Source organism: Pipistrellus kuhlii, unplaced genomic scaffold, assembly GCF_014108245.1.
Source record: "Pipistrellus kuhlii isolate mPipKuh1 unplaced genomic scaffold, mPipKuh1.p scaffold_m20_p_27, whole genome shotgun sequence".
In the NCBI taxonomy this organism is placed as follows: Eukaryota; Metazoa; Chordata; class Mammalia; order Chiroptera; family Vespertilionidae; genus Pipistrellus; species Pipistrellus kuhlii.
The window spans coordinates 386,988-410,372 of record NW_023425526.1 but is presented as its reverse complement, the minus strand read 5'-3'; the positions used below and the strand labels follow the sequence as shown (position 1 = coordinate 410,372).

General features: G+C 43.3%; 1 protein-coding gene across 4 annotated transcripts in view; it reads left to right on the top strand.

The window, feature by feature from the left end:
* The first annotated feature begins 5,522 nt into the window (after window positions 1-5,522).
* Window positions 5,523-23,385, top strand: part of REV1 (REV1 DNA directed polymerase) — a 104,613-nt gene continuing 86,750 nt past the window's right edge. For 2 of the 4 annotated variants that reach the window (XM_045587241.1, XM_036454048.2), the window contains exon 1: window positions 5,523-5,703. In XM_045587241.1, coding sequence (XP_045443197.1) covers window positions 5,679-5,703 — 25 coding nt within the window. In that variant the 5' untranslated portion in view covers window positions 5,523-5,678. The remainder of the gene's footprint in view (window positions 5,704-23,385) is intronic. The other 2 variants (XM_036454047.2, XM_036454046.2) reach the window with 1 other exon arrangement.

Sequence of the window (23,385 nt, the reverse complement as noted above, 5' to 3'; positions counted from 1 at the left end):
TTCATAAAATGAACTTGAAAGGTTTTCTTAAAATTTTTGGAAGAATTTAAGAAGGATTAGTGTTCTTCTTTAAATGTTTTATAGAATTCATCAGTAAAGCCATCAAGTGCTGTGGTATTTTCTTTGTTGACAAGTTTTTATTACTTCTTATTTGTCTTTTCATATTTTCTATGTCTTCATGATTAAGTCTTGGTAGATTGAAGATTTCTAGGAACTTATTAATTTCTTTTAAGTTATCCAATTTGTTGATGTATAATTGTTCATAGTAGTCTCTGATGATATCTTACATTCCTCTGAGAGTAGTTGTAATTAATATCTTCTCTTTCATTTCTGATTTTATGTATTTGAGTCTTCTTGCTTTCTTAGTCTAGTTAATGTTTTTTAAATGTTTTTAAATCTATTTTTTATTTTAAACTAACACAATTAAATGTATTGGGTGACAATGGTTAATAAGATTATATAGGGTTCAAGTGTACATTTTTTGCTTATTTAAAAAAAACAAAACACCCAACTCTTCATTTTGTTCTACTTTTTAAACCTCTGATTCATTTATTCTATCCTGACCTTTGTTAGTTTCTTTCTTCTGCTAATTTTGAGCTTATTTTGTCTTCTTTTCTATTTTTTTTTTGAGGTGTAGGAGAACACATTTAAAGAAATTATTAAAGAAATAGTACAAGAAAACCTTTCAAAATACATGAATACAAGTACTTCTGGACTAAAAGGGTCCATGAAATACCCAGCATAATTAATAGAAAAGCACCACACTATAGTATATAATTGTGAAATCCCAGAACACCAGGAATATAAAGAAGACCTAGAGACAAAAGCAAATGATATCACAGGATTGATCCTCACATGGAAAACTTAGCAATCAAGAATAGCATAATAATAAGAATAATAACAATAACAATAATAATAGTAGCCTTACTATATTATTTAAAAACCTTTAAACAATTGACAGATGTGTGTTAAAGGACATGGGCACCAACTTAAAGGGGCTACCACTGGCCAAATCTAGAACAATTTGTGCATCAAAAAGAATGAATATAATCAATGGAAAGATTGCAATAAATTAATAAAATTTATGAGTTCATTTGAATTTTCAAGAAAAAGCTTACCACCATTGGAGGTAACTTGTAGACAACACTTTTCTATGAAAATTAGTAGTTATTGGGGGAAAAATTTAAACATTTGCTTTGCTTTTTAAGGAGAAATGGTAGTTTATAGGAGATAGTTCTTCTCTGAAGAAAAATGCCTGCTACTGGAGGTGGAGAGAATGATGGAATTAGTAAAGCACTCCTTTGCAAACCGGTGGAATAATTTATTCAGTCCAGGATCATGGGTGGGTGCTGAAGCCACGGGGTGGGAGACTGCTGAAGAGAAGACTCACTTGGTGGGATGTACCGCTGCGGCTGCCGGGGGAAGTGTAGTTACTCTTTCGAGCAGAGCTCTGGCTGTCACCACCTCACCGGGCCTCACTGTGGGACCTTCCGGACTCCCCTTTCAACGGAATATGAAGTACGTAGCCATAAGCATGAGATGGTCTTGCCCAGTGTGGAATGGGAAACGAGGGTGGCAGTATCCAATGTGGCCCCATAGTTTGAAAAGTTTTACATTGCTCAATGGACACGTAGGCCCCATAGTAAAGGTTATTCAAAAATAAAAATTAACATTATTTTTGCTTTCACTTTATGTGTATTACTTTTTTTTTTTTTTTAAAGTAATGCCTATTAATAATGCCTATTAAGTTGCTAGGTCCCAAGCACTTATTAGGTTATTTGGCCCTACTTACTTGACAAACAAAGCTATTAAGTATTACTGATGGCCTAGGGATTCTGTGGGAAAAAATGGCAGATCTAAGTATGCTTTGGAAACCTCTGTCCTAGGACCATCTCTCTATTGGAGTTGAGCATAGTGAATGGCATTTATCCTCCTGGCCTAGAGTCATCGAAATTGTGTTCTGATTCACTGATCCTTTCTCCAACACTACTCCTGTCTTAACTCCGGATAATTTCAGTATGTACCTAGATTCTCTCATTCTGGCCTCTCATATCCTTGAACTTGTCTCTGATCTTGGCCTCTATCCCAAATCAACTGCTAATTTCCTCTGCAACCTTGTTATGACCACACCCTTTAGCGCCTGACTCCAAAAATCCTTTAACTGCTCCCACCCCCTCGTTGGCACCATTTTTTCACTGATACCCACCCACATACCCTTGGCAAATCTTTTTTCCTCCTTTGCAGTTTAAGTTCCATGATCAATCAATATAATTTCCCCCTTGTATATGTCCTCAGCTGCCTGCCCTTCACTCTTTCATTATCTTTGACCCCCTTCCCTGGTCACATTTAACCCCCTGCCCCCTCTGGGCACCTGGACTATTAGAACACCCCCTGAGCCTCTCCAACTATTTCCATGCGGCAGCCAGAGTGGCTTTAACCCTTGTCACTTTACCCTTTAAAGCCCTGCAATGGCTGATTGCCTTCAGCTAAAATACACTCTTAGGGTTTGTGAGGTCCTCCCTCGCTCCCTCCTCTGCCTTTGCACATGTTGCCCCTTCTGTGGAGGGTGGCATTGGCATCCCCTTGCTAGGTGACTAGTCTGTCAGTCCTTACTGAGATGTCATCATTCTAACTCCCTTCCCATGTGCTCCACAGAACACCCCCAGGGGACAGCCCTGAGCCTGTACTGCCTCCCTCACCACACCGGAAACTCACTGAGGGCAGGGAGTGCATTTGTTCACCATTGGCTCATTTACTCCAGTGACTGATGTTCAGCATGCACATTGACTTGTTGAATCGTCCTAAATTTCGGCAGCTATGATGTTTAAATATAGATATATACACCTGCCCCCCCCCCTTTTTATGTAATAAAGGATGTGTTTAGAAGGATTAAGTCTTGGTAAACCAATTCTCCTTCCTACTCCCATTCTAAATTTCTGTGGGCTTGTGCTTATTCTGCCTTATTTCAACATTCACCATACTATGCTGAAGGCCTTATAATAATCAGCACGATTGTCCTTTCCTATAAGTAAGTCACACAAGTTACTGTGCACATAGCACCCAAGGAACTCGAGAACAAGCCTCTGTTATTTAATGGCTTCATGCTCTCATGTTCTGTTTTGGGTATTTGAGAGGCTAGAGGTGGGTGTTTCCTGGAAAACTTAACTGTCATACAGAGGGGGAAGGATAGCAGAGTCATATCCTTACCAAGGGCTGCCCTTACAAGGCTCATTCGCCTGAGTTTCATAGGCCCCTGGAGATGTTAGTAATGATAGAAATTTCAAAAACGAACATTAAGGAAGTTCAGAAAAGAGGAATAAGGTGGAGTGCCCCAAAGCACTCCCTAAAATGTGGGAGGCCAAAGTGGTCATCTCAGTGACCCTACCCAAAGGTCAGGCCAGCTGCCCTTAGACTAGGAAAGATAGTCCTCATGAGAATAAATGGAATTCGATGAATGAATGAATGTAGGTGATTGCGTAAAAGGGAAATAAAAGCCTCCTCGGATATTATGTAATATATGGTATATATATATATATATGGGATAGTCTTCTAGAATATTCTAGAATGGGCAAAAATAAAGAAAACTTTGGCTAAATTGTGGCAAGAATTCTGGTTTGTATACATTTACCTATTCACTCTTTTTATTCTATTTTATCTAGAGAACAATGTGAATTGGAAGCCACCTGCTAGATTGTACTCAAGTGCAGTTAATATCATCTTATTATAAAGGTGTTGCCAAGGTCAGTTAGCTTAATATTGCATTTCTTTCTTGAGAAAATATATAAAAATACCTTTGATTGGAATAGGAGTGGGGAAGAAAACTGACATTGAAATACAATGGTACATTTCCTGTAGAGTTCACAAGTTATTTTTCTTTTTTTATACATATATTTTATTGATTTTTTAGAGAGAGGAAGGGAGAGGGATAGAGAGTTAGAAACATCAATGAGAGAGCAACACTCAATACTGGGGATGTCTGGTAACCAAGGTACATGCCCTTGACAGGAATCCAACCCCGGGGCCCTTGAGCCAAACCGGTTAGGCCTTTAGGGCCACAAGTTATTGTTCAATTTGAAAGGCGAGTTTTGCCATTCCTTGTTAATGGAAATACTGCCATTTGGAGACTCGTTAAAAACCATAACTAATAAGGTTTTGCCATTGCTTTTCTGTGGCGTTTTAGCAGATGATACCCTGATGATGCAGTCCACAGCTGGCTCAGCTTGTTGAAATCACTCCAATTTGTACTATATTATGACGTCTCAGAAAAGCACACAGCCTGAATTTGCTGGCTGAGACACAAGAATACTGAAATTGAAGTGCATTTTAAAAAGTCTATAAAATGGTAAACACGAAAGAAACAAGTCATTTGAATATTCTCCGAATTTCTGATAAAGGCCAGCTCTGCAAGATCAGCTCTCAAGAGTGCCGGTTTTTCCCCCCAAGTACTTGGAAACTCTTCAGGTGTTTCAGGTAAGGAAATGAGAAAAAGTGTTGAGCCTTTGCATGTAGTTTCCCTTCACGTTTGTGCATTACAATAAAGATTATTATAGAAATGGGGGATCTCCAGAAAACCGACATTGCCAAGAAGGACGAAAATGGTCCTTATGAGTCTAGCTAGAAGGCCCATAATTAAAATTGTATTTAATAATACATAACGTGTCATTTTTCTTTTTACATTAGTAGAAAATTGCTTTCGCGTGTAACGCCAGTGCTGCGGGATGGGATTCCAGCCGCGGATTTACGGAGATCCCGGCGCAACCCAGGGCGGGCACCGGGGGACAGGGAGAGGTGTTAGTGCCCCGCTGGAACTGACAGCCAATCAGGGCGCAGGGTTCATTCCCACCAGCCAATGAGGGCCGAGCCTCCCGGTTGCTCCGACGCCGACCGTGCCAGTCCTTGTGTTTCCTTCCCTCCGCTAGATGTCGCTGTAAATCAGCCGCTGGCGGAGGGGGACCCGGTGCTTTACCGGTGCACACACAGCGCAGGGTTCTAAGCACGGTCAGTCCTTGCACTTGTGTCCTCTCGGACTGTAACATCCGGAGCGGAACGGGGGCGGCGGAGACTCGCTGAGGAACAGCGCCCAGATCCCAGCTGGAGGCGTGGAGGTCATAGGGTGCGGGGTGGGCTCCGCGAAGAGGAAGGCTGGTCCACGCCACGTCCCCCCCCCCGCCACCCCCCCTCCCGCCTCCGCCAGTGAGACGGTCACGTGCGGCGGCGGCGCTCTCCCGGCGGCGTGAGGGGGGCGGGGCCACGGAGGGTCGCCAAGCTTCGAGGCTCAGCTCCCGGCGTTCGGGGGTCGCCACAGGCTAGGCGGAGCGGGCGCGTGCGCCGCGCGGGAGTGAGTGCGGGTGAGGCGGGGCGAGCCTCACCCGGCTGCGCGCACAGAGCTGGCCGCCGCCCGCAGGGGGCGGGGCCAGGGAATCCGGCCGGAGGGGGCGGGGCCAAGGATCGGCCGGAGGGGGCGGGGCGAGGCTGCGGCGCGCGCCCGCTGAGGGGGAGGGCGGGCTCTGCCGCGGAGCGCGCGGGGCCGCCCTCCTTGAGCGCGGGGCGAGCGTGGACCGCGGCGCGGCGCGGCGGTGTGACTCCTTCCCGGCCTCCTCCCGGCCCGGCGAGCGCACTGTGCGGCGGCGGCGGGGGCGCCGGGGCCCGCGAGGCCGGACGAGGCGGCGGCGCCGGGCATGGTGGTGTGGGGCAACGTGGAAGGTGAGCGATCCCGGCCGGCGGCGGGATGGGGGAAGGGCGGGAGCGGACACGCGCCGCCCGGAGGTGCCGCAGCCCGGGCCGGCGGCGGCCGAGCGCGGGCGGCTGAGGCGGGGCGGGCCGGCGCGCTGTCCCGGCGCCGCGGCGGTCCTGGCGGCCTGGCGGCCCGGGGCGCCCGTAGCGCGGCGGCCGGCGGGTTATGTAACGGTGACCTCCCTCCCCGCCTCCGCCATGGCGCGGCCGGCCCGGCCCCTCACTGGCGTCCCGCGGAGGCGCCACGCCACGACTGGCGCCCACGGCCCTGCCTTCCGCGCCTCCCGACCCCCGGCCGCCGAGCCTCCCGGCCCCGCTCCGGCCGCGCCGCAAACTCCCTCCTGCGCCGGCGCCTCGCGGCCATTCACGCCGCGCCATTCATTCGTGCGCGCGTCTGCTCGCTGGCTCCGGAGCGGCGCCGGTTTCCCTCTCCGCCAGACAGCCCCGCGTCGGGGCCCGCAATCGGCTCGGAATATCTGAAGACAGCTTTTGTGCACTTGCTTTTTCCTCCTCGTTTGTTGCCTTAATATGCAGAGCATCTCCTATCTGTCCACACAAGTGCCCCTTTCACACTTGCACTTCCTGTTAGAACCAGTCAGTCCCTGTGAACCCGGAGAGGGGCATTTCCTTCCGTAGTAACTGCTCTCACTACCTCAACCCAACTTGTAAAGAAATACCTTAACATATCACTCCTTGATTGCCTCCCCCTTATTAAAAGAAATTACAGGTGGTGTAAGTCGTCTCTTTCTGTCTTCCAGGCTTCTCGGGCCACGCACAGGGTGGAAAGGGTTACCCTTTAGGTAAAAATAATGTGGACCAGTACATACCATAAAGGGCTTGTAACTAACTGCTAAGGACTTTATGTGATGATTCTGGTGTCCGCCCGGTCTCTGGCCTCTCCGCTTTGGTCTTGGGGAAGGAGCTGTTCCCTCTTTGGGTAGGATAGGACAAAACATCGCTTCTCCCTGTGGCCCGCACGGCAGCCCAGTCTGCGGTGTGCCTCTGCTTGCTTTCTAAGCTTACCATCTCTGCTTCCCAGGTAGCCTGGCCTTACCGTGCAAATGCTGTCCCTCCCTCTGCTTCCTGTGTTGGACTCTTCAAGCGCACCCAAAGTCCGCCCCCGCTCCCCCCCAATCCTCCAACTTTAATGATCTGCACTCAATTTTTAGCCTGTCACTTTTTATCTTTTCATCCACATCCTGTTTTTCTGACTGCCTTTTTGTTTTGTTTTTAATCCTCACCTGAGGTTATTTTTCGTGGAAAGGAGAGAGAGATACATGGATTGCCTGCCTCCCGAAAGCCCCTGACCAAGGCCTGGGATAAACCTGCAACCCAGGTGCATGCCCTTGACCAGGAATCAAAACCCAAGACTAACCCGTTGGTGCGGGCTGATGCTCTACCACGGAGCACCACTGGCGGGGGCTCAGAATGTCTTGTAGTCTTCAAGGGCAGAGTGTGTCTTTTCTCATAATACTTTTCACTTATTTTATGATAAAAACATATTTAAAATTTTTTTCCTAAAAAGGTGGGAATCATTCTTTTGGAGTTAATTTTTATGAAGTCTCAAGTAGTAGAAAGTAATTTTTCAAATAGTGTGTTTGAATATGTAAGACCACTCTTATTTTCTCACCTCCAACTTCTAAACTCAGATTCTTCATGAGAGAAGAAACCCTGTCCTCACCGGGAACAGCCTACTCATTAACAGCAAGTCAGGAAGGGCCCTGGCTGGTGTGGCTGGTTTGGTTGGAGTGTCCCCTTGTGCACTGAAAGGTCTGGGTTCCATTCCTGGTCAGGACACAAAGCCAAGGTTGCTTGTTTGGTTTCCATTGGGAAAGTTCTTAGCACAGGGTTTTATAATTTTTAAAAACAATGTTTGAAATTAGCTTTGACTATTCAGTTAAGTATTCTGCATTTGGGAAGCAGCTGATTGATGTTTCTCACATCGATGTTTCTTTACCTCCACCCTCTTCCTCTCTAAAATCAATAAAATCATATCCTTGGGTGACTATTAAAACGTTAGTTTAGAATGCTGCATGTCATATATATCTGATATCTTTCTTTGATAGCTGTTATAGTAGAAAGACAGGGACTTTCGACTTAGATGTAGATTTAAATTCTGATTCTGTCCATTAGCTGTGGGACCTTGGACAATTTAAGTTACTAATATCTAATTTTTTTTCCTCATTTGTAGAATTAAGACCTAACTCCCACCTTGGTTAGCTCAGGATTAAATGAATTAAATCTAAGGCATCTAGTGAATCCCTGGTACATGGTGAAACTCAGTAAATACAAATTCCTTTGGAAAATGTCTCATTATAATTCATAATCTAAAGTGAGTCAGGATGTGCTGGAGACAAAGCATTAGAACACAGGTGTCAAACACAAGGCCCTCGGGCCAAATCTGTCCCGCCAGGCCTTGCAATGTGGCCCGCACCGCGCTGTCATCACTGCACTCCGCTGCGTTTCCATCACAATGACAGTTTATGACTGTTCAGTAAACCATTCGGCCCGCGATTTAGGCTGGATTTTAGATTTTGGCCCCTTCTCTGATTGAGTTCGACACCCCTACATTAGAAGAAAAATGTAATTAAAAGAGGTGATAGGTACCTCTTGTCTCCAAATAGATAAATGAACCCTAAACTAAAGAGCAGTAAAGCTCTTTCTGCTTCTCAAGACTATATGAGTGCATGTGGCATATTACATATCATAGAGTATATTAACCTGTTAACCGAGTGGGACCTAAAAATCCGTCAAACATAAACAATATCGGGAACGGGTAGGACGTATGAATACATCCTTGAAATATACGTTGCGCCCTGAGAGGAACGGTATATATTTTTTGTAATTTTTTTTTTTTTTTTTTTTTTTTTACATAGAGGAAGGAAGGGGGAGGGATAGAGAGTTAGAAACATCGATGAGATGAGAGAGAAACATCGACCAGCTGCCTCTTGCACACCCCCCACTGGGGATGTGCCAGCAACCAAGGTACATGCCCTTGACCGGAATCGAACCCAGGACCTTTAGGTCCGAAGGCCGACACACTATCCACTGAGTCAAACCGGTTTCGGCTATTTTTTGTAATCTTTATAATTGTAAAAATTTATAATTTTTTAATTCGGTATTTCCTTTTTTTTTTGTTGGTATTCTTTTCTATTTGTGATTTTGTATTTTCCTTTGTGCTATATATATAAATAAACAAAAATATATATATATATATCATTCATTTTAATTAAGTATAAATAAAAATAATAACAATATGAAATTACGTCCTCTGGGAGCGACTTACTGACACATCCTAGTGAAAGAGTATGCGCCCGTTACAGGTTGCATCATTAAAAAGGGAACTCCCTGGTTAACAGGTTAAATGGCATTTATAAATGAAGGAAATAATATTTTTTTCCTCCTAGAATAGCACTATCTGAAGCATTAACATGGATATTAAAAGATTATCTCTGATTTTCAAAATTATGTAAGGAATGGAGAGAGAGGGGGAGGAATGTGTGTGTGTGTGTATATATATATATATATATATATATATATATATATATATATATATTTTTTTTTAATTGATTTTAGAAAGAGGAAGGGAGAGGGAAAAAGAGAAACAGTGATCGGTTGCCTCCTGTACACACCTGTCTGGGATTGGAATCCACAACCTGGGCATGTGCTCTGAACTGGAATGCAATTGGTGACCCTTTGGTGCACAGGATGATGCTCAGCCAACTGAGCCACATCAGCCAGGGTAAGAGGAGGAGAAATATTAAAAAATGTGATTTTTTTAGAAACAGGTATCATGTTCTCCTTTTAATATCCCATCTGTGTATAACAGTTTCTCTTCCTTACAGTCACAACAGTGCCTGCCTTCCCTGCTGTCCTGCTTTTGCTCCCTCCCTGCCTTACTGATCCCCACATGACAGTGATTTTTTTTTTTAAGACATAAATCAGTTTTCTTTATTATGCTCAAAATCCTCCCAGAGTTTTCTGTAACCCTTAGAATTGAATCCAAACTCCTTACCACAGCCCATCAGGGCATTACATGGTTTGATAGCTGCTAATTCTAATCTTATCTCTTAGCAGTGACTCTTCACCTTGCCTCAGTCCCTAGGTCCTTTTGCCATTTCTTGAAAAAACCAAACTGTTCCTACCATAGGGTGTTTCACTTGCAATTCGTTTAGGTGGGCCACTCCTTTTCCTGGTTGTTATCTTGCATTTACATCTTCTGTTCGCTGCTCAGATGCCCATAGGAGGACTATCTATTCTAAGGTGATAGTCCTCCCCTGATTTCTTAAAGTAGAAGCCAGCCCCTCCCTCTGTCACTTCAATTCTTTCATTTTGCGTTGTTATTTTTCTCCATAGCACTTATTACTAGGCAAATATACAATAGTCATTTATTTATCAATTTCCCCCATTTGCTCCAAGACCCTACCTCCCTCCCCCGCTAGAGAACAGAGACCTTGTCAGACTTGTTCATGGCTCTATCCCCAGTGCTTAGAACTTATGCCTGGCATAGTAGGTTCTCAGTAAAACTTGTTAAATGAATGAGTGGTTTAAGTTGTTTTAAACATTGGTGCTGGGGTCATAATCCTGGCTCCTACCATTTACTGATTGAGAGGCCTTGGACAAATTAATATCTTGGTGATTCAATTTGCTCATCTGGAAGATGCAAGCAATCATTTCTAACTCATAGGATTATTGTAATAACTGAGTTAATATATGTAAAGTGCTTAGCACAGGGTTTTATAGTTTTTAAAAACAATGTTTGAAATTAGCTTGGAGTATTCAGTTTAGATTTTGTGTTTTTGCATGAGATAAAGGTATAATCAGTTGAATTTTATATTTTGCTGATTTATTGAATTCTTTCTTTTTAAATACATGTATTTTGTGGATGTCTGGAACGGATTAAAAAATAAATTCCTGAGAATGGTTACCAGTATTTGGTCTTAATGTCTAAGTCAGCCTTTTTATTCTTAGATATGTGGAAGATGCTTAGAGTGATTATCTTGGCAGCTGCCCACCAGAGTGGCTTTTATATATTTCTCTTTGAAGTTCCACTGGAGATATGATTGTGGTGATGAAATGGCTTGCAGGAGTCTAAAGACAGGAAAATCCTTGAAGGTCTAGTTGAAGTATAAGTCTGGTAGTATTTGGGAAAGGAGATATTTTTATTATCTTCAATGTGTTCAATTTCTGCCTTTCATTATGGTCCCCTCAAATTGTATTTGGTTCTTAACTGGGGTTTATAGTAATCCAGTTGTACTTCGTATCTTTTTCCTTTCTCTTCTTTTTTTCATAGTGTATTTTGTACTCTAGTATTTATAGAAATAGGAAAGAATTGATGGGGACAAGCAACTTAGTAACAATAGATACTTTGAGCTAATGCAAATTGAATTATTCTTAGAAATTAAGATTCTGCCTGTGGTAATTGCACTTGCATATCACCAGTTATTTTTCCTTAGTTCACTTGTCTTTAATAAAATGCCTCTTTGGAGGAATATTAGGTTCTATTATGCTTTATTTATAAGTTTGACCTTCAACCAATAGGATTCTAATCTTTGGGCCTTAAACTTTAAAAACAACTAAATACTGCTGCTCTGTGTGACATTTGTCCCAAAATTTCATAGTAATTACTAAATTATTGTGTATTTACTGTGTGTCAGGCTCTTTTTTTAAAGTTCATTTTCTTATTTAATATTCATAATCACCATATAAGGTGGGCATAGTTATAGATGATGTTACTTGGCCAGGCCACATTGGAAACAAAGGAGCCAGATTTCAGTCTACTTCCACCTGATTTATGAGCCCAAGTTTATAACCACTTTGCTATGATGCACATAAAAACAAAGTTTCTGTTTGGACACTTTGCCAGTATTTTTTATCACATAATTTGTGTTCTTTCTCTTAACTATTGGCAGTTTCATTATCATTTGTGGCTAAGGTTTATTTTTTTAATATAATTTTTTTATTTACTGCTATACTGAGATGCCTATCCTATATAATAAAAGTGTAATGTGCAAATTGACCAACAGTTGGTGGAGGGTGGGGTTAGGGTTAGCAAGCAGTGTCAGGCCAACTAAGTCGTGTGTCAGCGGGCAGAGGGAGGGGACAGTGATCTGGGGGCGGCAGTGACCAGTGGCAGTAGAGGGGTGAAGGGGGTGGGGGCAGGGCCTAAACCATCAGTCAAATATCCCCTGAGGGCTCCTGGACTGCGAGAGGGTGCAGGCCAGGCTGAGAGACACCCTCCCCCCCCATGCACCAGGCCTCTAGTATATTCCATAAATGTGAAACATTTTAATAGGCTGATGATATGCAAAATCATTTATTTTTCCTAATTATTAAAGTTATTAAAAAGAAGTCGAGCCCTGGCTCAGTGAATGGAGCATCAGCCTGTGGACTGAGGGTCCCAGGTTTGATTCTAGTCAGGGCGCATGCCTGGGTTGCAGGCTCAATCCCTAGTGGGGGGTGTGCAGAAGACAGCTGATCAATAATTCTCATAGTTGTTTCTATCTCTTTCTCTTCCTTCCTCTATAAAAATCAATAAAAAAATATTTTTAAAAAATAGTCAAAAGCATCATGTGTCATATTAGGTCAGCTTTGTAAATAGTTTGAAAAGGTTTTGTATATAATAATATGATGCTTCAGATTTAAGAAAACATGAATATCTTTAAATTTACTTAAGGCTGAAATAAATTTCAAGTAGCAAGTAAATACTTAATAGAAATTAATGATGCTGATGTGGACCAAATTTTTGTTATCTCTGTTTTTAGTAAATGAGGAGAAATGTAATAGAATGTTTTGCACCCTGGTAAGCTTTAATGATTTTTGACATCTATATGCAAGACTTGAAATTTGAAGAATATTGAAGTTAGGAGTTTTTGATTTCTCATCACTTAAGTAGATTCAGAATGCTGGTGTTAGATTAGATTGAACCTTACAGATTCTGTAGACCAAGCACATCAAACTCATGGTCAATGAGCTGCGTGCCTTGTTTATTTAAAAGAGGTATGCAGGCCAGCCCGCCAGCTGAGTTTGACATGCTTGCTGGAGACCATACCTTTATATTTTCCTGGAGGAAAATGAGACCTATAGACTCATTTGACTAATAAAGAGGATAAATTAAGGTGACCAGACGTTTTTAACAATTTGTCCCGATTTTCGGGACTTTTTAAAACGTGGAACGTGGGACAAATTGTTAAAAATCGGGACGTCTGATCACCTTAGGATAAATAGGACTAGAACCTAGGGGATTTTTGTTTTCTCTAAGATAATTTTTTTCTGCTACAGTAATAAGTTGTCCCTTTTGTCACCCAGGGAAAGACCAATATATACTTAGTATCTTATTTTCAGGAGGGTAGAGAATTTTGAGAGGTTTTTTTTTTTTTTTTTTTTTTATCATTGGCTTCCCCCAGTTGGTTTGGCTCAGTGATAGAGCTCCAAGTTGATTCCAGTCAAGGGCACATTCCGGCTTGATCCCCATTAGGGCGCGTGCAGGTGGCAGCTGATCAGTGCTTCTCATCATTGATGTTTCTATCTCCCTCTCCTTTCCTCTCTGAAATCAATACAAATAACTAAGTAAAATACAATCACTGGCTATAAATTAACAGGAAAGTTCTTGTGCTCTGTAATGCAATTAGAAATTATGCTTTCTCTTTATGCACATAGGATAGTTTGAGAAGTCTTTGAAAGACCAATCTGGTCTCTTGGCTTTATGCTTGAATTAAAAGACTAGTTAGGGGTGGGCAAAAAAGTTGATTGTGATATGAATAGTTTTTATTTGAAGCCAGTATCTGAGTAACCAAAGTGTTGCGTATTAGCTTCAATCATTCCTGATCATAACCAAGGTTAAAATGACCTTTTTTAGTGGTATAGTCAGAAAATAGCTGAACCCTACATTTTCTAAACTCCTATTTCTACACTTGAGAATGGACTTAATATGCTTTTATCATTTAGGCACAAGCCTGAATTATGTAATTAAAATTATGATTTTTTTTTAAATCCTTACTTGAGGATATATTTTTCTGTTTGTTTTGAAACAAATTTTATTGATTTTTTTTTTTTTTTTTTTTTAAGAGAAGATACATTGATCAGTTGGTTGCCTCCTCTATGCACCAAACCTGACTGGGAATCGAACCTTCAATCTTTGGGTGTACTGGATGACACTGCAACCAACTGAGACACCCAGCCAGAGCTGATGCCTTGTTCTTTGAAATGTTTTTCACCAAATTCTGAATTTTATCTTATAATAAGATTTGCTTGGTGACTATTGGCAATATTGAGAGCTTAACCAAAAAAGTCCTTTACTTTTTGGAATGCTTTGTGTCTTAAAAAGTGCTTTCATTTGACTTTTTCTCATTTGATTCCCCTAAGAGTCCTGAGAAGAGAGGTAAGGCAGTTTCTTGTTTTACAGTTGTAATGGAGTTTTGGCACCAACTACCCTGAGTTAGGGCCGACATCACAGGTTAAGGGCACAGCCCGCAAACTCCACTTCAGATACCAAGTGTTACCGGGCAACCAGACCACCTATACTACAAAAACTGGCTACACATTTGGAAGTTCCCACTACTTGCTCAGGTTTCATCGTTTGCTAAAATGACTCTCAGGTCAGGAAGGTGTTGTACTTGCAGTTATGGTTTTATTGTAAAGAATCCAAATCAGGACCTGCCAAATCAAGAGATACATAGAGAAAAGCCTGGGAGGGTCCCATAGATGAAGTTTCTATGTCCTCAGAAAGTCATCTTCCCACCACATGGATACAGGATTACAAACCAGGGAAGCTCACCCAAGCCTTAGTGTACAGTTCTTAGTACATAAGCATGATTGAATCATTGGTCACAGAGTTTAATTCAGCCTCCAGCCCCTCTCCTCTTCTGGGATGTCAGGCTTTATGTGGCTCATAACCACATTCATCACATGGTTAGCCTTTCTAACATGGCCCACTCCATCCTAAAACTAAGAGTGTAGTGGGAGTCACCTGCTAATATAAAATACTAGAGGCCCAGTGCACTAATTCGTGCACAGGTGGGATCTGGGCAGCCTGGCCCCAATCGGCAGATCCGAGCTGAGCTGGCTTAGGGGGAGGGACGGTGGATGATTGGCTGGCAGGCCCTGTCCCCGATTGGGATAGGGGGAAAATCGGGTGCGGGGAAGGGGCCCATTGGGGGATGGGCTGGAATTTGGCCAGCCGGACTCGCCCCCTGTTGGGGTGGGGGGGTGATTAGGGATGGGGCTGGCCTGGGGTAGGGGAGTGCCTCAGGGGGATTGGGCAGTTGCCCCACCCTCGATTGGGCTGGGAGAGGCTGATGGGGCAGGGCGGCCAGGAGGAGGGGCTGTGGGAGATTGGCCACTGGCCACCGTTGGATCTGGGCAGTTTGCTGGCAGCAGTGGACATCATAGTGACGGGTTGTTACAGCCTTCCGGTTGCTGGCTTTTTGTATATATAGATGTGGTCCCGGGGATCCACTATGGTTAACCAGTTGTGAAATTCCAAGAGTTTAGAGGCTCCCACCCGGGAACCAGGGACAAAGGCATGTCAAGTTATTACATAACAGTACCCAAGTAAGAAGAGACATTTGGCCAGTTTGTGATAGTTGAAACTAGAACACATTTTTGTAGTACTAGCCTAGTGATCTCCATTATACTAAAAATTGGAACAGATTGCCTTTGAATATGGAAAGATTGATTTCTGTTGATCTTTTCTTTGCAGTTGATGTAAGAGTATTTAAAATCTGGGCTGATGACCTTTGTGTAAGCCAAATATCTTATTCTTATAAATTGTGTTGTAGGTTGAGTTATGAATACAGACTTAAAGTATATTTTTTTATTGATTTCAGAGAAGGGAGAGAGAGAGAGAAACATGAATGATGAATTATCTACCGGCTGCCTCTTTCATGCCCCCTACTGGGGATTGAGCCCTCAAACAGGGCGTGTGCCCTTGTTTGGAATTGAAGCTTGGAACCTTTAGTCCCGAAGCCAATGCCCTATTCATGAGCTCAACTGGCTAGTGAGATTTTTTTGATATTTTAAAAGCTAGTAATTGTGGCTGTTAAAACTTGAATTTTTTTTGAATTTGTAATTTTAGACTTAGATTATTACTGTTAAGTGAAAAGAACCTATGAAATGAGATTTTTGTTGGAGAGGTGGAGGTATTGATAATGTATTTGTTAGAATTGTAAAATGTTTTAGTAACTTATTTGTCAAATTAATTGCCCTTTTAAATGTTCAGACATGAGTCGAAGTTGCTAACTGTTCAATTTATAATGCAGGTGCAGGTTAATGTTCTTTCGCATATTGTTTATGTCCAACAGAAAATTTCTGTCACAGAAAGATTGTGTTATATTCTCTTGGAACTCACTGAATATTTCTCAGAAGTAAACTCTACTAGTTTTAAGGTATAAAGTGAACAACAATTTGTTACATTGAATAAGACTACTAGTTCCAGTGTCTTTTGACAATATAACATCTCCTTAGAATGTGAAATCATCTTAAAACTAGGGGGGGGGGGGGGTTGTAGTTTTCCATGTATAATAGGGGCTACTTGGCAGGAAGCCAGGGGAAAGAGACCAGAAAGTAAAGGAGTGGCAGTTTCTTAAACATTATACTCCCTTTATTTTCACTTGCAATTACATTTAATATTAGGATTTATGAGGAGATAGATTTGTTCAAGATGGAATTGAGCAGAGCTAGAAAAAAGCAAATGTGACCATATTATTGAATTGCAGTTCTGCAGAGGGCTTGGTTTTTAGTTGAGTGTTGTGTGTGCAACTTGCCTTGTGAGATCTTGGGCATGTGTGGATAGAAGACACAAGGTGAGGCCTTCAAGAGCCAGAACCTCTCTCTGACTCTGCAACCAGTCCCATCCCCATCATTTACAGGCACAGGTTTACACTTCCTTTCCTAACTTAGACACAGTAAGGTTCAAACCTCTTAGTAAGATCAAGGCCTTCTGTTACATCAACTACCTTATTAGTTCATTGTCACTACCTATGGCCATGGGTCCTGAATAGCAGCCAATTACCCCAATGTTGCTTAATCTTTTTTCTTTTGATTGTGAATTTTCCTTCCTGAAATCCCCCCCTCATTCCCTTCTACCTATTTAAATCCTACTTATTATTCTCAGCTTAGATGCACTTTCCAGAGAGGCCTTCTTGGACCTCTCCCAAGAGGAGGATGATTGCTGTTTTGTAGTTGTGTTCAAGTCTTTTTTCTCTAGTAGATAATTTTGCATTTTGGTTCATACTTTTTACTCACCTGAAAATTGCAGAATATGGTAAATGCTCTGAAAATATGGAGTAAATTTTAGATTATACCTGGAATTGGGGGGAGGAGGAATGGAAGTCGGGATAGGAGCGATCTTGTCATCTGTAATTGAATAGAAATGTTCAGTTACATTGGAGGTGAATTGTATTTCTAGTTTTGTTAATTCCTTCTACTTAGTGCACATTGTGGCAATATTCTATTTATATACTGTCTCATTACCTGTGAACTTCTGTGTTTGTCTCTTTTCTCATTGACAACTCTAGATACACTATAGGCAAAATCAGTGATTCTCAAAGTAAATGCCTCAGACTAGCAGCATCAGCATTTCCTAGGAATGTTGTAGAAATGCAAATTCCGGCACCATTCCTGACCTCCTGGATGAGAAGCTTTGGGGTTGGGCCCAGCAGTCTGCATCTTGGCAGGCCCTCCTCCTGATTCCGATGCTCAATGTGAGAACCACTGCTGAGTACACAGTCCCCTCTTTATATCAGCTCCTTTATTCTCAGACTATGTTGTGTTCCTAATACGAAGCTTCACAGCAGCCTTGGGAATCCTTGATTTACTGCAACCATTTGGCTTTCCTGTGAAGATACAACATTCCTCCTTAGTGACGATCACTGGCTTTTGCTCTGATCTTCCACTCTCTAAAAAATCAGTGAAAAATCCTCCATTAAAGATTAACAACAACAATAAAGAATATGGAACAGATTTTGTATATATTACTCTGCTCGTGGTCAAGCCTGATTTTAAAGGAGCCTAGAAGTGTAGTCTCTAGTTGGGCTCCCTTGCTTCCTACTAAGAGAGGCTGGGAAAGGTGTTTCATTACTAAGAGAAAGGGAGAATGAATAAAGAATACTATACTGGCCGAAACCGGTTTGGCTCAGTGGGTAGAGCGTCGGCCTGCAGACTGAAAGGTCCCGGGTTCGATTCCGGTCAAGGGCATGTACCTTGGTTGCAGGCACATCCCCAGTAGGGGGTGTGCAAGAGGCAGCTGATCAATGTTTCTCATTGATGTTTCTAACTCTCTATCCCTCTCTCTTCCTCTCTTTAAAAAAATCAATAAAATATATTAAAAAAGAATACTATACTGGAGGACAGTTGTAATTCTGCCACCCTATAGTTCAGGAGTTCCAAGACTGTTCTTGCTTCTGATACCAGCTACAAATTTGGGTGTCTCCCAAACTGCCCTCAAGTTCAGTGATTATCTAGGACTCAGAACTCCCGAAAATTATGTTACAGAATTTACCAGGTGCAGGAGAACTGGAGGCACAGGAAAAAACACATTTATTTCCAGACATTTCACATGTACCGGTACAGTGACTCAGCGGAATCTGTTTCTCTCCAAAACCTGAGCCTCCCAATATGGAGGAAGCTTTCCCTTTATACCCCTTTGGTTTCTTTGTCCCCCAAATATGGATCATACTTCTGGACCTTTCACAGGCTCTGAAGCCCCATGTGCTGGGATGGAGGCAGTGAGACCACACCTAAAGGCCTGGTGCCACTGCTGATAACCTGGGGGTTGTGTATTGTTCATGGTTTATGGCCTCACTAAAATGGGAGGAGTACTTAGGTAAATAAGTCTTGCAGGACCAGATAATTAAAGAAGGAGCACTGACTGGACTATAGGCTAACAAGAATGTGCATTAGGTTACTGGCACAGACTCAGATTCCTGGGTGCCCCTAGGAGGGAATATGCTAATGGCTGCCATGCCCTTAGCCCCGCCGGGGCAGCAGGCGTGTAGCAAGGCCATGCTCTGATCACCGCTGTGATTCTTAGGATGTAAATTTTCATCTTGGTGTAGAAGCGCTGAAAGTGAGTATATGCTAAAGACTAGAGCCAGTATTTGTGCTTCTTGGAAATTGTTACAAGGGCTCAGTACTCTTCATCTAGGTGTTTTTGTTTTAAATAGATTGGTGAGGGTCTCTTCAAACTAAAAACCTGACTATAGTGTGTGAGATGGGGCTGGAAAAAGGCTCTACTTCCTTGGGATATGAAACTCAAGAATCTGTCTTGTGCCCTTAAGACTTCAGCAGTCTGAGAACCATGAAGGTGTCTGTGGTTGAATCAAAACAAAACTTCAAAACTACTGTATTTTTGTATCTAACTGTTATATAAAAACCTGTTTATCTGGTGGTAAAGCCTTTTTCACATAAGACCAAATAAGAGCCCGTTTGAGCAGGTATTGTCAGGCCTTGTTAATTACTGTGTGCCAGTACTTCTTTCTTAGTTTCTTAAAAGGACAGCTAGAGGCCCGGTGCATGAAAATTCATGCACTGGAGGAGGGGGATCCCTTAGCTCGGCCTGCCCTAGCTCACAGTCCGGGAGCCCTCAGGGGCAGGAGGTGACCCGGCAATCAGCGGAAGGTGACACCTCATCATACTTCTGCTGCTGCCACTGCTGGCAATGCAAGCCTCAGCCGGCTCTGGTTACCTGAGCCTTGGGTGGCTCTGGGCTGCTGGGCCTCGGGACAGTCTTGGTGGCTGAGGGGGCTGGGGGACTCCGGAGACAGGCGTGCAAAGCCCGGCACTGCCACACACCTGCTGCCCTGGTGGGGCTAAGGGCCTGGGCACCACCATCATTGAGGGCGTGGCAGCAGTTAGCATATTTCCTCCTTATTGGTTGTGGGCGCTGCCATCTTTGCAACGGTGTGAGGGTCAATTATCATATCTCTTTATTAGATAGGATACTTGGTCCTGGTAAATTAATTCTGCAAACCTGTTCTCTCTGCCTGTCCCTAAAAGATTTTTAAAAAAATCTGCGATACAGATTTCGTACGGAAGAAGCCTCTTTCTCAGCTTTGTACTACCAGCTGAACTCCCAGTTACCCCTTCCCTTGCTAGTTGGTCTCTGTGAACCCAACTGGCTGTGGAGTGTCAAAAGTCTTTTTTTTTTTCTTCATCTTCTTTGCTTCTTTTAAAAAATGTCTTATTTTTAATATTTTAATTATAGTAAAATACATATAAACATAAAATATACCATTTTAACCATTTTTAAGCATACAGTTCAGTAATGATAAGTATATTCATCTGGTGCAACCAACCTCCAGAGATTTTTTATCTTGCAAAACTAAAATGTTAACCCATTAAACAACTCCCTATTTCCCCCTTTCCAAGCCCCTGGCAACCACCATTCTACTTTCTGTCTATAATATGACTACTCTAGATAACTCATATAAGTAAAATCATACAGTATTATCTTTTTATGGCTGGCTTATTTTCACCTAGCATAGTGTCTTCAAGGTTTATCCTTATAGTATGTGTCAGAATTTCCTTCCTTCTTAAGGCTGAAAATACACCATTGTCATGTACACTGAGTGGCATAATAATCTGGCCACTCAGTGTATATCCTATATAATAAAAGGCATGCAAATTGTCCCTTCTACCAGGAATTCAACCAGCAGGCAGGCCAGCCAACCGCCCATTTCTCCCCCCCACACACACCCTATGCACGAATTCATGCACTGGGCCTCTAATACACACACACACACACACACACACACACACACACACGCAAGTGACCCTGTGCACAAAATTCATGCATGGGGTAAGGGTCCCTCAGCCCAGCTTGCACCTGCACTGTCTCCAATCTGGGATTCCTCGGGGAATGTCCCAGGGGATCAGGCCTAAGTTGGCAGTCAGACATCTCTCTCACAATCCGGGACCACTGGCTCCTAACTGCTCACCTACCTTCCTACCTGATCAACTCTTAACTACTCTGCCTGCTGGCCTGCTCATCCCCAACTGCCCCCCCTGCTGACCTACTTGTCCCCAACGGTCCCCCCTGCTGACTTGTTCACCCCCAACTTTCCCCCCAGCTGGCCTGCTCACCCCCAATTGCCCCTCCCCTGCTGACCTGCTCGCCCCTCAGCTGCCTCTCTGCCGGCCTGCTCGCCCCCAACTCCCCCCCCCCTGCTGGCATGCTCACCTCCAACTCTCCCCTGCCCCACTTTGCTGGCCTGATCACCTCCAACTGCTCCCCCCTCCCTTGTCGGCCTGCTCACCCCCAACTGGCCCCCCTACCAACTTGCTCACCTCCAACTGGCCTCCTCTACTGGCCTGATCACCTCTTACCTCCTCTGCCTCGGCCCTGTCACCATCGCTTTGTCCAGAAGAACATCTGGAAGGTCTCCCAGCCTAATTAGCATATTACCCTTTTATTAGTATAGATACACACACACACTGAGTGGCCAGATTATTATGCATTCAGAGATCATCATAATCTGGCCACTCGGTGTATGTACCACATTTTACTTATCCATTCATCAGTCATGGACACTTGGGATGCTTCTACCTTTTGGCTGTTGTGAATAATGCTGTTGTTAACATGGATGTACAAATATCATTTCTAGATCCTATTTTCAATTCTTTTGGATATATACCCAGAAGTTGAACTTCTGGGTCATATGGCAATTCTATATATAATATTTAATGAATTGCCATACTGATTTCTATAGTAGCTATACTATTTTACATTCCCACTGACAATGGGTTGCCCACCAAGGCTCCCATCTCATCCCTCAGGTGTTGTCCTGGGAGATGTCTATTAGATGGTACTGGACGCACTTCCCATCCAGGATGCGGGTTACCTCTGCTAGGATTTGATCTTGAGTGACCCGGTGACCAACATGCTGTAGACACACAGGCCAGTCATGCTGCTGGTGGATGGAGCAGCAGTAGCTGCACCTACCTAGCAGCTATTTCTTAGGTTGAGGATAGACCCATACATGCACATATAATTAGAATAATGAGACTGAATAAAAACCACTCAAAGTCAATTTCATTATTTAATAGTATACTTTACAGAGTTACAAATATGTAGCCAGCTGATTAATGCTGATGAATATGTATTTGGACATTTCCTGAATATTTAGTAGGAATTTTGCTGGTGTGTTATGAACTATTTGGAAACTTACAATGTTGATAGTTTTTTTAGAAAATGGATGAAATACTACTTTTGCATGAAAATGATTGCTCTTGGTTATTAACATCATTCTGTGGGGAGGTAATCAATTTCCACCAATAATCAGTAAAAAAGTCAGAATGCCCAAAACTGGTTTGGCTCAGTGGATAGAGCATCGGCCTGCAGACTGAAAGGTCCCAGGTTCGATTCCAGTCAAGGGCATGTACCTTGGTTGCAGGCACATCCCCAGTGGGGGGTGTGCAAGAGGCAGCTAATCGATGACTCTCTCTCATTGATGTTTCTACCTCTCTATCCCTCTCTCTTCCTCTCTCTAACAAATCAATAAAAATATATTTTTTAAAAAAAAGTCAGAATGATGTTTGTTTTTAGTGGGTTTTGATTAGCCTTTTTATCTATCTACTAAAGGCCTGGTGCACAAAATTTGTGCTCAAGTAGAGTCCCTAGGCCTGGCCAAAGATTAGGGCCAATCAGGGCCTTCTGGCTGCTGGACGGGGTCTGCCTTCATTTCACACTGCCCCCTGGTGGTCAGCGCATGCCATAGTGAGTAACTAAACTCCCAGTCTCTCAGTTGAACACCCAAGGGGACATTTTGCATATTAGGCTTTTATATATATATAGGAGATCTATCCTCACCTGAGAATATTTTTCCATTGGCTTTTCTAGAGATTAGAAGGGGAGGGAGTAGAGCATGGAGGAGAGGGAAGAGACATCAATGTGAGAGAGACACATCAATTGGTTGCCTCCTGCAAGCATCCTGATTGAGGTTGGAGCATTAAAGCAACAGAGCTATGTGCCCTAGACCGGGAATCAAACCCATGACCCTTGGGTCCACTGGCTGACACTGTAACCAGCAAGCAAAGTGGCCAGGGCTTGACTAGCCTTTTTTGAAAAGAAAGGGGAAAAAATATATATATATTTTATTGGTTTTTATAGAGAGGAAGGTAGAAGGATAGAGAGTTAGAAATATTGATGAGAGAGAAACATCAATCAGCTGCCTCCTGCACACCTCATACTGGGGTTGTAAGATTAAATATACAAGGTAGAGTTTTGAATATTGACATACTAGTGGCCCAGGGCATGAAATTTGTGCACGGGGGGGGGGGGGGGGGGGGGGGGCATCGTGTCCCTCAGCCCAGCCTGCACTCTCTCCAATCAGGGATTCCTCAGGAGATGTCGGGGATGTCCCTGTGGGATCGGGCTTAAACTGGCAGTCAGACATCCCTCTCACAATCCAGGACTACTGGCTCCTAACCGCTCACTTGCCTGCTTGCCTGATTGCCCCTAACCATTCTGCCTGCCCGCCTGCTCACCCCACAACTGCCCCCTTCCCATTGGCCTGATCACCCCCAAATTTCCTCCCTGCCAGCTTTATGGTCCCCCACTTGCCCTCCCCTCCAGCCTCATGGCCCCTAACTGCCCTCCCCGGCCATCCCATCCGCAACCTGGTGCAGAATCCTTGCCTCATCACCGGGCCAACA